The sequence below is a fragment of the Ascaphus truei genome, unplaced genomic scaffold, assembly GCF_040206685.1.
Source record: "Ascaphus truei isolate aAscTru1 unplaced genomic scaffold, aAscTru1.hap1 HAP1_SCAFFOLD_385, whole genome shotgun sequence".
Classification (NCBI taxonomy): Eukaryota; Metazoa; Chordata; class Amphibia; order Anura; family Ascaphidae; genus Ascaphus; species Ascaphus truei.
In genome coordinates, this window is record NW_027456715.1 from 283,178 (window position 1) to 298,234 (window position 15,057).

The 15,057-nt window shown below is 57.8% G+C and overlaps 1 protein-coding gene across 1 annotated transcript in view; it reads left to right on the forward strand.

Annotated features, from left to right (window-relative positions):
• PLOD3 (procollagen-lysine,2-oxoglutarate 5-dioxygenase 3) overlaps positions 1–15,057 on the forward strand; it is a 135,797-nt gene that overhangs the window by 68,104 nt on the left and 52,636 nt on the right. The window contains 2 exon segments of the mRNA XM_075583818.1: positions 6,616–6,717; positions 13,643–13,774. Coding sequence (XP_075439933.1) covers positions 6,616–6,717; positions 13,643–13,774 — 234 coding nt within the window.

Genomic DNA, 15,057 nt, shown 5'->3' on the forward strand with positions numbered 1-15,057 from the left:
GCCATTTATAAGCCCAGGGATCTCCTCGCCAGCCTGCTCCTGGCACTGGCTAAGCTAGCCATTTATAAGCCCAGGGATCTCCCCGTCAGCCTGGCACTGGCACTGGCTAAGCTAGCCATTTATAAGCCCAGGGATCTCCCCGTCAGCCTGCTCCTGGCACTGGCTAAGCTAGCCATTTATAAGCCCAGGGATCTCCTCGTCAGCCTGGCACTGGCACTGGCTAAGCTAGCCATTTATAAGCCCAGGGATCTCCTCGTCAGCCTGCTCCTGGCACTGGCTAAACTAGCCATTTATAAGCCCAGGGATCTCCCCGTCAGCCTGGCACTGGCACTGGCTAAGCTAGCCATTTATAAGCCCAGGGATCTCCCCGTCAGCCTGCTCCTGGCACTGGCTAAGCTAGCCATTTATAAGCCCAGGGATCTCCTCGTCAGCCTGGCACTGGCACTGGCTAAGCTAGCCATTTATAAGCCCAGGGATCTCCTCGTCAGCCTGGCACTGGCTAAGCTGGCCATTTATAAGCCCAGGGATCTCCCCGTCAGCCTGCTCCTGGCACTGGCTAAGCTAGCCATTTATAAGCCCAGGGATCTCCTCGTCAGCCTGCTCCTGGCACTGGCTAAGCTAGCCATTTATAAGCCCAGGGATCTCCCCGTCAGCCTGCTCCTGGCACTGGCTAAGCTGGCCATTTATAAGCCCAGGGATCTCCCCGTCAGCCTGCTCCTGGCACTGGCTAAGCTAGCCATTTATAAGCCCAGGGATCTCCCCGTCAGCCTGCTCCTGGCACTGGCTAAGCTAGCCATTTATAAGCCCAGGGATCTCCTCGTCAGCCTGCTCCTGGCACTGGCTAAGATAGCCATTTATAAGCCCTGGGATCTCCCAGTCAGCCTGCTCCTGGCACTGGCTAAGCTGGCCATTTATAAGCCCAGGGATCTCCCCGTCAGCCTGCTCCTGGCATTGGCTGAGCTGGCCATCAATAAGACCAGGGATCTCCTCGCCAGCCTGCTCCTGGCATTGGCTAAGCTAGCCATTTATAAGTCCAGGGATCTCCACGTCAGCCTGCTCCTGGCACTTGCTAAGCTAGCCATTTATAAAGACCAGGGATCTCCTCGCCAGCCTGCTCCTGGCACTGGCTAAGCTAGCCATTTATAAGCCATGGGATCTCCTCGCCAGCCTGCTCCTGGCACTGGCTAAGCTAGCCATTTATAAGCCATGGGATCTCCTCGCCAACCTGCTCCTGGCACTGGCTAAGCTAGCCAATTATAAGCCCAGGGATCTCCTCGTCAGCCTGCTCCTGGCATTGGCTGAGCTGGCCATCAATAAGACCAGGGATCTCCTCGCCAGCCTGCTCCTGGCCCTTGCTAAGCTAGCCATTTATAAAGACCAGGGATCTCCTCGCCAGCCTGCTCCTGGCATTGGCTAAGCTAGCCATTTATAAGTCCAGGGATCTCCTCGCCAGCCTGCTCCTGGCACTGGCTAAGCTAGCCATTTATAAGCCCAGGGATCTCCTCGTCAGCCTGGCACTGGCTAAGCTGGCCATTTATAAGACCAGGGATCTCCTCGCCAGCCTGCTCCTGGCATTGGCTAAGCTAGCCATTTATAAGCCCAGGGATCTCCCCGTCAGCCTGCTCCTGGCACTGGCTAAGCTAGCCATTTATAAGCCCAGGGATCTCCTCGTCAGCCTGCTCCTGGCATTGGCTAAGCTAGCCATGTATAAGCCCAGGGATCTCCTGGTCAGCCTGCTCCTGGCATTGGCTAAGCTAGCCATGTATAAGCCCAGGGATCTCCCCGTCAGCCTGCTCCTGGCATTGGCTAAGCTAGCCATTTATAAACCCAGGGATCTCCTCGTCAGCCTGCTCCTGGCATTGGCTAAGCTAGCCATTTATAAGCCCAGGGATCTCCACGTCAGCCTGCTCCTGGCATTGGCTAAGCTAGCCATTTATAAGACCAGGGATCTCCTCGCCAGCCTGCTCCTGGCATTGGCTAAGCTAGCTATGTATAAGCCCAGGGATCTCCTGGTCAGCCTGCTCCTGGCATTGGCTAAGCTAGCCATTTATAAGCCCAGGGATCTCCCCGTCAGCCTGCTCCTGGTATTGGCTAAGCTAGCCATTTATAAGCCCAGGGATCTCCTCGTCAGCCTGCTCCTGGCATTGGCTAAGCTAGCCATTTATAAGCCCAGGGATCTCCCCGTCAGCCTGCTCCTGGCATTGGCTAAGCTAGCCATTTATAAGCCCAGGGATCTCCTCGTCAGCCTGCTCCTGGCATTGGCTAAGCTAGCCATCTATAAGCCCAGGGATCTCCTCGCCAGCCTGCTCCTGGCATTGGCTAAGCTGGCCATTTATAAGCCCAGGGATCTCCTCGCCAGCCTGCTCCTGGCATTGGCTAAGCTGGCCATTTATAAAACCAGGGATCTCCTCGTCAGCCTGCTCCTGGCACTGGCTAAGCGAGCCATTTATAAGCACAAGGATCTCCTCGCCAGCCTGCTCCTGGCATTGGCTAAGCTGGCCATTTATAAGCCCAGGGATCTCCTCGCCAGCCTGCTCCTTGCATTGGCTAAGCTAGCCATTTATAAGCCCAGGGATCTCCTCACCAGCCTGCTCCTGGCACTGGCTAAGCTAGCCATTTATAAGCCCAGGGATCTCCTCGCCAGCCTGCTCCTGGCACTTGCTAAGCTAGCCATTTATAAGCCCAGGGATCTCCTCGCCAGCCTGCTCCTGGCATTGGGCTAAGCTAGCCATTTATAAGCCCAGGGATCTCCTCGCCAGCTGGCACTGGCTAAGCTAGACATTTATAAGCCCAGGGATCTCCTCGTCAGCCTGCTCCTGGCACTGGCTAAGCTAGCCATTTATAAGCCCAGGGATCTCCTCGCCAGCCTGCTCCTGGCTAAGCTAGCCATTTATAAGCCCAGGGATCTCCTCGTCAGCCTGCTCCTGGCATTGGCTAAGCTAGCCATTTATAAGCCCAGGGATCTCCTCGTCAGCCTGCTCCTGGCATTGGCTAAGCTAGCCATTTATAAGTCCAGGGATCTCCACGTCAGCCTGCTCCTGGCATTGGCTAAGCTAGCCATTTATAAGACCAGGGATCTCCTCGCCAGCCTGCTCCTGGCACTGGCTAAGCTGGCCATTTATAAGCCCAGGGATCTCCCCGTCAGCCTGCTCCTGGTATTGGCTAAGCTAGCCATTTATAAGCCCAGGGATCTCCTCGTCAGCCTGCTCCTGGCATTGGCTAAGCTAGCCATTTATAAGCCCAGGGATCTCCCCGTCAGCCTGCTCCTGGCATTGGCTAAACTAGCCATTTATAAGCCCAGGGATCTCCTCGTCAGCCTGCTCCTGGCATTGGCTAAGCTAGCCATTTATAAGACCACGGATCTCCTCGTCAGCCTGCTCCTGGCACTGGCTAAGCGAGCCATTTATAAGCACAAGGATCTCCTCGCCAGCCTGCTCCTGGCATTGGCTAAGCTGGCCATTTATAAGTCCAGGGATCTCCTCGCCAGCCTGCTCCTTGCATTGGCTAAGCTAGCCATTTATAAGCCCAGGGATCTCCTCACCAGCCTGCTCCTGGCACTGGCTAAGCTAGCCATTTATAAGCCCAGGGATCTCCTCGCCAGCCTGCTCCTGGCACTTGCTAAGCTAGCCATTTATAAGCCCAGGGATCTCCTCGCCAGCCTGCTCCTGGCATTGGGCTAAGCTAGCCATTTATAAGCCCAGGGATCTCCTCGCCAGCTGGCACTGGCTAAGCTAGACATTTATAAGCCCAGGGATCTCCTCGTCAGCCTGCTCCTGGCACTGGCTAAGCTAACCATTTATAAGCCCAGGGATCTCCTCGCCAGCCTGCTCCTGGCTAAGCTAGCCATTTATAAGCCCAGGGATCTCCTCGTCAGCCTGCTCCTGGCATTGGCTAAGCTAGCCATTTATAAGCCCAGGGATCTCCTCGTCAGCCTGCTCCTGGCATTGGCTAAGCTAGCCATTTATAAGCCCAGGGATCTCCTCGTCAGCCTGCTCCTGGCATTGGCTAAGCTAGCCATTTATAAGCCCAGGGATCTCCTCGTCAGCCTGCTCCTGGCATTGGCTAAGCTAGCCATTTATAAGCCCAGGGATCTCCTCGCCAGCCTGCTCCTGGCACTTGCTAAGCTAGCCATTTATAAGCCCAGGGATCTCCTCGCCAGCCTGCTCCTGGCATTGGGCAAAGCTAGCCATTTATAAGCCCAGGGATCTCCTCGCCAGCCTGACACTGGCTAAGCTAGCCATTTATAAGCCCAGGGATCTCCTCGTCAGCCTGCTCCTGGCACTGGCTAAGCTAGCCATTTATAAGCCCAGGGATCTCCTCGCCAGCCTGACACTGGCTAAGATAGACATTTATAAGCCCAGGGATCTCCTCGTCAGCCTGCTCCTGGCACTGGCTAAGCTAGCCATTTATAAGCCCAGGGATCTCCCCGTCAGCCTGCTCCTGGCACTTGCTACGCTAGCCATTTATAAGCCCAGGGATCTCCCCGTCAGCCTGCTCCTGGCACTGGCTAAGCTAGCCATTTATAAGCCCAGGGATCTCCTCGCCAGCCTGCTCCTGGCATTGGCTAAGCTGGCCATCTATAAGCCCAGGGATCTCCTCGCCAGCCTGCTCCTGGCATTGGCTAAGCTAGCCATTTATAAGCCCAGGGATCCTCATCCTCTCCTCATCCTCTCCTCATCCTCTCCTCATCTCATCCTCATCTCATCCTCATCTCATCCTCATCTCATCCTCTCCTCATCCTCTTGCTCCTGGCATTGGCTAAGCTAGCCATTTATAAGCCATGGGATCTCCTCGCCAGCCTGCTCCTGGCACTGGCTAAGCTAGCCATTTATAAGCCCAGGGATCTCCCCGTCAGCCTGCTCCTGGCACTGGCTAAGCTAGCCATTTATAAGCCCAGGGATCTCCTCGCCAGCCTGCTCCTTGCATTGGCTAAGCTAGCCATCTATAAACCCAGGGATCTCCTCGCCAGCCTGCTCCTGGCATTGGCTAAGTTAGCCATTTATAAGCCCAGGGATCTCCTCGCCAGCCTGCTCCTGGCTAAGCTAGCCATTTATAAGCCCAGGGATCTCTTCGCCAGCCTGCTCCTGGCATTGGCTAAGCTAGCCATTTATAAGCCCAGGGATCTCCTCGCCAGCCTGCTCCTGGCATTGGCTAAGCTAGCCATTTATAAGCCCAGGGATCTCCCCGTCAGCCTGCTCCTGGCATTGGCTAAGCTAGCCATTTATAAGCCCAGGGATCTCTTCGCCAGCCTGCTCCTGGCATTGGCTAAGCTAGCCATTTATAAACCATGGGATCTCCTCGTCAGCCTGCTCCTGGCATTAGCTAAGCTAGCCATTTATAAGCCATGGGATCTCCTCGCCAGCCTGCTCCTGGCATTGGCTAAGCTAGCCATTTATAAGCCCAGGGATCTCCTCGTCAGCCTGCTCCTGGCATTGGCTAAGCTAGCCATTTATAAGCCATGGGATCTCCTCGCCAGCCTGCTCCTGGCACTGGCTAAGCTAGCCATTTATAAGCCCAGGGATCTCCTCGCCAGCCTGCTCCTGGCACTGGCTAAGCTAGCTTTTATAAGCCCAGGGATCTCCCCGTCAGCCTGCTCCTGGCATTGGCTAAGCTAGCCATTTATAAGCCCAGGAAGCAGTGTCTGGAGAGTGAGGTCCCAACAAACACTGTGGCCATGTTCCGGGCGCTGGCGTACTCCCGTATCCGGGCAGAGTACACGTACGCCGAGTCCACTGGGACGGTTTCAGAGTTTGGCTCCCAGTGGGCGTCAGGCGGGGGGCTCTGCTCGGTACCCCCCCATTCGGATTTTTTAACATTAACTCCGTATTTTAGTGCACATTAGTTAATTTGCTGCCGCAGTTGGTGCCGGTTTGTTATATTTTTGTTAGTCTGGTATTTTTTTCTCACTGTGTCCTTTAAGGAGCAGATTAAATAGTCCTCTCTTTCATCATCCTCATCCTCATCCTCTCCTCATCCTCTCCTCATCCTCTCCTCATCCTCTCCTCATCCTCTCCTCATCCTCTCCTCATCCTCTCCTCATCCTCTCCTCATCTCATCCTCATCTCATCCTCATCTCATCCTCTCCTCATCCTCTCCTCATCCTCTCCTCATCCTCATCTCATCCTCTCCTCATCCTCTCCTCATCCTCTCCTCATCCTCTCCTCATCCTCTCTTCATCTCATCCTCTCTTCATCTCATCCTCTCCTCATCCTCTCCTCATCCTCTCCTCATCCTCTCCTCATCCTATCCTCATCCTCTCCTCATCCTCTCCTCATCCTCTCCTCATCCTATCCTCATCTCATCTCATCCTCTCCTCATCCTCCTCATCCTCTCCTCATCCTCTCCTCATCCTCATCTCATCCTCTCCTCATCCTCTCCTCATCCTCTCCTCATCCTCTCTTCATCTCATCCTCTCTTCATCTCATCCTCATCTCATCCTCTCCTCATCCTCTCCTCATCCTCTCCTCATCCTCTCCTCATCCTATCCTCATCCTCTCCTCATCCTCTCCTCATCCTATCCTCATCTCATCTCATCCTCTCCTCATCCTCCTCATCCTCTCCTCATCCTCTCCTCATCCTCATCTCATCCTCTCCTCATCCTCTCCTCATCCTCAGCTGCAACTAAATTACCTGGGGAATTATGTCCCGAACTCCTGGACACATGATGGTGGCTGTGAGGTCTGTGAGGAGGATCTGCTGGACCTGTCCCAGGTGGAGGTATGCCCCCACCCTATATCCTATTTATATTGTATGGAAGAGAGAGAGTGGGGGGGGGGGGGTGTTCCCAGCACTCACTGACGAATAGAGTAACACATGGTCAAAATAAAAGATATGCCAACAAATCAATGTAATGAAGCAAATAGTGCAAACTAGGGGTCATGGGGTCATGGGGTCAGCTCCAAGTAACACACTGTGGGTGGGGAAAGGGAGAGAACACAGGAATAGGGAGGGGGCACAAGGAATACCACAAGGGGGAGGGGGAAGGTAAAGGTAAAATAGGGACAAAATAGGGGGGCAACATTTCGGGGCAATGGCACACACACAGAAGGGAGCTATGAGTCTGTCCCTCCCCCCCCCCCCCCGCAGGGTGACACAGTGACACAGACAGAAGGGAGCTATGAGCCTGTCCCTCCCCCCGCAGGGTGACACAGACAGAAGGGAGCTATGAGCCTGTCCCTCCCACCGCAGGGTGACACAGTGACACAGACAGAAGGGAGCTATGAGTCTGTCCCTCCCCCCGCAGGGTGACACAGTGACACAGACAGAAGGGAGCTATGAGTCTGTCCCTCCCCCCGCAGGGTGACACAGTGACACAGACAGAAAGGAGCTATGAGTCTGTCCCTCCCCCGCAGGGTGACACAGTGACACAGACAGAAGGGAGCTATGAGTCTGTCCCTTCCCCCGCAGGGTGACACAGTGACACAGACAGAAGGGAGCTATGAGTCTGTCCCTCCCCTGCAGGGTGACACAGTGACACAGACAGAAGGGAGCTATGAGTCTGTCCCTCCCCCGCAGGGTGACACAGTGACACAGACAGAAGGGAGCTATGAGCCTGTCCCTCCCCCGCAGGGTGACACAGTGACACAGACAGAAGGGAGCTATGAGCCTGTCCCTCCCCCCGCAGGGTGACACCGTGACACAGACAGAAGGGAGCTATGAGTCTGTCCCTCCCCCCGCAGGGTGACACCGTGACACAGACAGAAGGGAGCTATGAGCCTGTCCCTCCCCCGCAGGGTGACACAGTGACACAGACAGAAGGGAGCTATGAGCCTGTCCCTCCCCCCGCAGGGTGACACCGTGACACAGACAGAAGGGAGCTATGAGTCTGTCCCTCCCCCCGCAGGGTGACACCGTGACACAGACAGAAGGGAGCTATGAGCCTGTCCCTCCCCCGCAGGGTGACACAGTGACACAGACAGAAGGGAGCTATGAGTCTGTCCCTCCCCCTGCAGGGTGACACAGTGACACAGGCAGAAGGGAGCTATGAGCCTGTCCCTCCCCCGCAGGGTGACACAGTGACACAGACAGAAGGGAGCTATGAGCCTGTCCCTCCCCCCGCAGGGTGACACAGTGACACAGAGAGAAGGGAGCTATGAGCCTGTCCCTCCCCCCGCAGAGTGACACAGACAGAAGGAAGCTATGAGCCTGTCCCTCCCCCCGCAGGGTGACACAGTGACACAGACAGAAGGGAGCTATGAGTCTGTCCCTCCCCCCCCCGCAGGGTGACACAGTGACACAGACAGAAGGGAGCTATGAGTCTGTCCCTCCCCCGCAGGGTGACACAGTGACACAGACAGAAGGGATCTATGAGTCTGTCCCTCCCCCCGCAGGGTGACACAGTGACACAGACAGAAGGGAGCTATGAGCCTGTCCCTCCCCCCACAGGGTGACACAGTGACACAGACGGAAGGGAGCTATGAGCCTGTCCCTTCCCCCGCAGGGTGACACAGTGACACAGACAGAAGGGAGCTATGAGCCTGTCCCTCCCCCCGCAGGGTGACACAGACAGAAGGGAGCTATGAGACTGTCCCTCCCCCCACAGGGTGACGCAGTGACACAGACAGAAGGGAGCTATGCGTCTGTCCCTCCCCCTGCACGGTGACACAGTGACACAGACAGAAGGGAGCTATGAGCCTGACCCTCCCCCGCAGGGTGACACAGTGACACAGACAGAAGGGCGCTATGAGACTGTCCCTCCCCCCGCAGGGTGACACAGACAGAAGGGAGCTATGAGCCTGTCCCTCCCCCCGCAGTGTGACACAGACAGAAGGGAGCTATGAGCCTGTCCCTCCCCCCGCAGGGTGACACAGTGACACAGACAGAAGGGAGCTATGAGACTGTCCCTCCCCCCGCAGGGTGACACAGTGACACAGACAGAAGGGAGCTATGAGTCTGTCCCTCCCCCCGCAACGTGACACAGTGACACAGACAGATGGGAGCTATGAGCCTGTCCCTCCCCCCGCAGGGTGACACAGTGACACAGACAGAAGAGAGCTATGAGCCTGTCCCTCCCCCCGCAGTGTGACACAGTGAAACAGACAGAAGGGAGCTATGAGCCTGTCCCTCCCCCCGCAGGGTGACACAGACAGAAGGGAGCTATGAGCCTGTCCCTCCCCCCGCAGTGTGACACAGTGAAACAGACAGAAGGGAGCTATGAGCCTGTCCCTCCCCCCGCAGGGTGACACAGACAGAAGGGAGCTATGAGACTGTCCCTCCCCCCACAGGGTGACACAGTGACACAGACAGAAGGGAGCTATGCGTCTGTCCCTCCCCCTGCACGGTGACACAGTGACACAGACAGAAGGGAGCTATGAGCCTGACCCTCCCCCGCAGGGTGACACAGTGACACAGACAGAAGGGAGCTATGAGTCTGTCCCTCCCCCGCAGCGTGACACAGTGACACAGACAGATGGGAGCTATGAGCCTGTCCCTCCCCCCGCAGGGTGACACAGTGACACAGACAGAAGAGAGCTATGAGCCTGTCCCTCCCCCCGCAGTGTGACACAGTGACACAGACAGAAGGGAGCTATGAGTCTGTCCTTCCCCCTGCAGGGTGACACAGACAGAAGGGAGCTATGAGCCTGTCCCTCCCCCTGCAGGGTGACACAGTGACACAGACAGAAGGGAGCTATGAGTCTGTCCCTTCCCCCTGCAGGGTGACACAGACAGAAGGGAGCTATGAGTCTGTCCCTCCCCCTGCAGGGTGACACAGACAGAAGGGAGCTATGAGTCTGTCCCTCCCCCTGCAGGGTGACACAGACAGAAGGGAGCTATGAGTCTGTCCCTCCCCCCGCAGGGTGACACAGACAAAAGGGAGCTATGAGTCTGTCCCTCCCCCCGCAGGGTGACACAGACAGAAGGGAGCTATGAGCCTGTCCCTCCCCCCGCAGGGTGAAACAGTGACACAGACAGAAGGGAGCTATGAGTCTGTCCCTCCCCCCGCAGGGTGACACAGTGACACAGACAGAAGGGAGCTATGAGCCTGTCCCTCCCCCCCGCAGGGTGACACAGTGACACAGACAGAAGGGAGCTATGAGCCTGTCCCTCCCCCCGCAGGGTGACACAGTGACACAGACAGAAGGGAGCTATGAGCCTGTCCCTCCCCCCGCAGGGTGACACAGTGACACAGACAGAAGGGAGCTATGAGTCTGTCCCTCCCCCCGCAGGGTGACACAGTGACACAGACAGAAGGGAGCTATGAGTCTGTCCCTCCCCCGCAGGGTGACACAGTGACACAGACAGAAGGGAGCTATGAGTCTGTCCCTCCCCCCGCAGGGTGACACAGTGACACAGACAGAAGGGAGCTATGAGTCTGTCCCTCCCCCCGCAGGGTGACACAGACAGAAGGGAGCTATGAGTCTGTCCCTCCCCCTGCACGGTGACACAGTGACACAGACAGAAGGGAGCTATGAGCCTGTCCCTCCCCCCGCAGGGTGACAGGGACACAGACAGAAGGGAGCTATGAGTCTGTCCCTCCCCCCGCAGGGTTACACAGACAGAAGGGAGCTATGAGACTGTCCCTCCCCCCGCAGGGTGACACAGTGACACAGACAGAAGGGAGCTATGCGTCTGTCCCTCCCCCCGCAAGGTGACACAGTGACACAGACAGATGGGAGCTATGAGTCTGTCCCTCCCCCGCAGGGTGACACAGTGACACAGACAGAAGGGAGCTATGAGTCTGTCCCTCCCCCCGCAGGGTGACACAGATAGAAGGGAGCTATGAGCCTGTCCCTCCCCCCGCACGGTGACACAGACAGAAGGGAGCTATGAGTCTGTCCCTCCCCCGCAGGGTGACACAGTGACACAGACAGAAGGGAGCTATGAGTCTGTCCCTCCCCCCGCAGGGTGACACAGACAGAAGGGAGCTATGAGTCTGTCCCTCCCCCCGCAGGGTGACACAGTGACACAGACAGAAGGGAGCTATGAGTCTGTACCTCCCCCGCAGGGTGACACAGTGACACAGACAGAAGGGAGCTATGAGTCTGTCCCTCCCCCCGCAGGGTGACACAGTGACACAGACAGAAGGGAGCTATGAGTCTGTCCCTCCCCCCGCAGGGTGACACAGTGACACAGACAGAAAGGAACTATGAGCCTGTCCCTCCCCCCCGCAGGGTGACACAGTGACACAGACAGAAAGGAACTATGAGCCTGTCCCTCCCCCGCAGGGTGACACAGTGACACAGACAGAAGGGAGCTATGAGTCTGTCCCTCCCCCCGCAGGGTGACACAGTGACACAGACAGAAGGGAGCTATGAGTCTGTCCCTCCCCCGCAGGGTGACACAGTGACACAGACAGAAGGGAGCTATGAGTCTGTCCCTCCCCCCGCAGGGTGACACAGACAGAAGGGAGCTATGAGCCTGTCCCTCCCCCCGCAGGGTGTCACAGTACAGACAGAAAGGAGCTATGTGTCTGTCCCTCCCCCCGCAGGGTGACACAGTGACACAGACAGAAGGGAGCTATGAGTCTGTCCCTCCCCCCGCAGGGTGACACAGTGACACAGACAGAAGGGAGCTATGAGCCTGTCCCTACCCCCGCAGGGTGACACAGTGACACAGACAGAAGGGAGCTATGAGTCTGTCCCTCCCCCGCAGGGTGACACAGTGACACAGACAGAAGGGAGCTATGAGCCTGTCCCTCCCCCCGCAGGGTGACACAGTGACACAGACAGAAGGGAGCTATGAGTCTGTCCCTCCCCCGCAGGGTGACACGGTGACACAGACAGAAGGGAGCTATGAGCCTGTCCCTCCCCCCTCAGGGTGACACAGTGACACAGACAGAAGGGAGCTATGAGACTGTCCCTCCCCCCGCAGGGTGACAGTGACAGACAGAAGGGAGCTATGAGACTGTCCCTCCCCCCGCAGGGTGACACAGTGACACAGACAGAAGGGAGCTATGAGTCTGTCCCTCCCCCCGCAGGGTGACACAGTGACACAGACAGAAGGGAGCTATGAGGCTGTCCCCCCCCCCCCCCCCCCCGCAGGGTGACACAGTGACACAGACAGAAGGGAGCTATGTGTCTGTCCCTCCCCCCGCAGGGTGACACAGTGACAGAGACAGAAGGGAGCTATGAGTCTGTCCCTCCCCCGCAGGGTGACACGGTGACACAGACAGAAGGGAGCTATGAGTCTGTCCCTCCCCCCGCAGGGTGACACAGACAGAAGGGAGCTATGAGTCTGTCCCTCCCCCCGCACGGTGACACAGACAGAAGGGAGCTATTCGTCTGTCCCTCCCCCCGCAGGGTGACACGGTGACACAGACAGAAGGGAGCTATGAGCCTGTCCCTCCCCCGCAGGGTGACACGGTGACACAGACAGAAGGGAGCTATGAGTCTGTCCCTCCCCCCGCAGGGTGACACAGTGACACAGACAGAAGGGAGCTATGAGTCTGTCCCTCCCCCCGCAGGGTGACACAGTGACACAGACAGAAGGGAGCTATGAGTCTGTCCCTCCCCCCCGCAGGGTGACACAGTGACACAGACAGAAAGGAACTATGAGCCTGTCCCTCCCCCCCGCAGGGTGACACAGTGACACAGACAGAAGGGAGCTATGAGTCTGTCCCTCCCCCGCAGGGTGACACAGTGACACAGACAGAAGGGAGCTATGAGTCTGTCCCTCCCCCCGCAGGGTGACACAGTGACACAGACAGAAGGGAGCTATGAGTCTGTCCCTCCCCCCCGCAGGGTGACACAGACAGAAGGGAGCTATGAGCCTGTCCCTCCCCCCGCAGGGTGACACGGTACAGACAGAAGGGAGCTATGAGCCATTCCCTCGCCCCACAGGGTGACACAGTGACACAGACAGAAGGGAGCTATGAGACTGTCCCTCCCCCGCAGGGTGACACATTTGACACAGACAGAAGGGAGCTATGAGACTGTCCCTCCCCCCGCAGGGTGACACAGTGACACAGACAGAAGGGAGCTATGAGTCTGTCCCTCCCCCCGCAGGGTGACACAGTGACACAGACAGAAGGGAGCTATGAGACTGTCCCTCCCCCGCAGGGTGACACAGTGACACAGACAGAAGGGAGCTATGAGACTGTCCCTCCCCCCGCAGGGTGACACAGTGACACAGACAGAATGGAGCTATGAGTCTGTCCCTCCCCCCGCAGGGTGACACAGTGACACAGACAGAAGGGAGCTATGAGACTGTCCCTCCCCCCGCAGGGTGACACAGTGACACAGACAGAAGGGAGCTATGAGTCTGTCCCTCCCCCGCAGGGTGACACAGTGACATAGACAGAAGGGAGCTATGAGCCTGTCCCTCCCCCCGCAGGGTGACACAGTGACACAGACAGAAGGGAGCTATGAGCCTGTCCCTCCCCCCGCAGGGTGACACAGACAGAAGGGAGCTATGAGCCTGTCCCTCCCCCCGCAGGGTGACACAGTGACACAGACAGAATGGAGCTATGAGTCTGTCCCTCCCCCCGCAGGGTGACACAGTGACACAGACAGAAGGGAGCTATGAGACTGTCCCTCCCCCCGCAGGGTGACACAGTGACACCGACAGAAGGGAGCTATGAGGCTGTCCCCCCCCCCCCCCCCCCCGCAGGGTGACACAGTGACACAGACAGTAGGGAGCTATGAGCCTGTCCCTCCCCCCCGCAGGGTGACACAGTGACAGTAACCTGTTTTCTCTCCTATAGGATGAGTCTTTACCACGTGTCCTTCTTGGGGTTTTTATCGAACAGCCCACCCCATTCCTCCCCGAGTTCCTGGAACGATTGGTGACGTTGGATTACCCGCGTAACCACCTGTCCCTCTATATCCACAACAGTGTAAGTCACATCTATACGTATCCCATTGCATGTCACTGCTATGTTACTTTGGTCCCTAATTAGAAACCCCCTTTACTTTCCCCTAATCCCAAACGTCACTGTCAGACCCACCAGTGGTTGCCAACCCCAGAGAAGCGTGGGCTTCTTAAATATGGCCGCCTTCACCACTCCCTCTTAATAAACCCCTTTATAACCCTGACAGTATATGGGATCCCGCTGTAATGGGGGCTGTATGTTCCGGGGGGGAACCCACTGTAATGGGGGCTGTATGTTCCGGGGGGGGGGAACCCGCTGTAATGGGGGCTGTATGTTCCGAGGGGGGGGGGAACCCGCTGTAATGGGGGCTGTATGTTCCGGGGGGGGGGGGGGGGGACCCGCTGTAATGGGGGCTGTATGTTCCGGGGGGGGGGGGGGAACCCGCTGTAATGGGGGGTGTATGTTCCGGGGGGATCCCGCTGTAATGGGGGCTGTATGTTCCGGGGGGGAACCCGCTGTAATGGGGGCTGTATGTTCCGGGGGGGGGGGGGGAACCCGCTGTAATGGGGGCTGTATGTTCCGGGGGGGAACCCGCTGTAATGGGGGCTGTATGTTCCGGGGGGGAACCCGCTGTAATGGGGGCTGTATGTTCCGGGGGGGAACCCGCTGTAATGGGGGCTGTATGTTCCGGGGGGGAACCCGCTGTAATGGGGGCTGTATGTTCCGGGGGGGAACCCGCTGTAATGGGGGCTGTATGTTCCGGGGGGGGGGGGAACCCGCTGTAATGGGGGCTGTATGTTCCGGGGGTGGGGGAACCCGCTGTAATGGGGGCTGTATGTTCCGGGGGGGGGGGGGGAACCCGCTGTAATGGGGGCTGTATGTTCCGGGGGGGAACCTGCTGTAATGGGGGCTGTATGTTCCGGGGGGTGGGGGGGAACCCGCTGTAATGGGGGCTGTATGTTCCGGGGGGGGGGGGATCCCGCTGTAATGGGGGCTGTATGTTCCGGGGAGGAACCCGCTGTAATGGGGGCTGTATGTTCCGGGGGGGGAACCCGCTGTAATGGGGGCTGTATGTTCCGGGGGGGGGGGAACCCGCTGTAATGGGGGCTGTATGTTCCGGGGGGGGGGGAACCCGCTGTAATGGGGGCTGTATGTTCCGGGGGCAACCCGCTGTAATGGGGGCTGTATGTTCCGGGGGGGGGGGGGATACCGCTGTAATGGGGGCTGTATGTTCCGGGGGGGAACCCGCTGTAATGGGGGCTGTATGTTCCGGCGGGGAACCCGCTGTAATGGGGGCTGTATGTTCC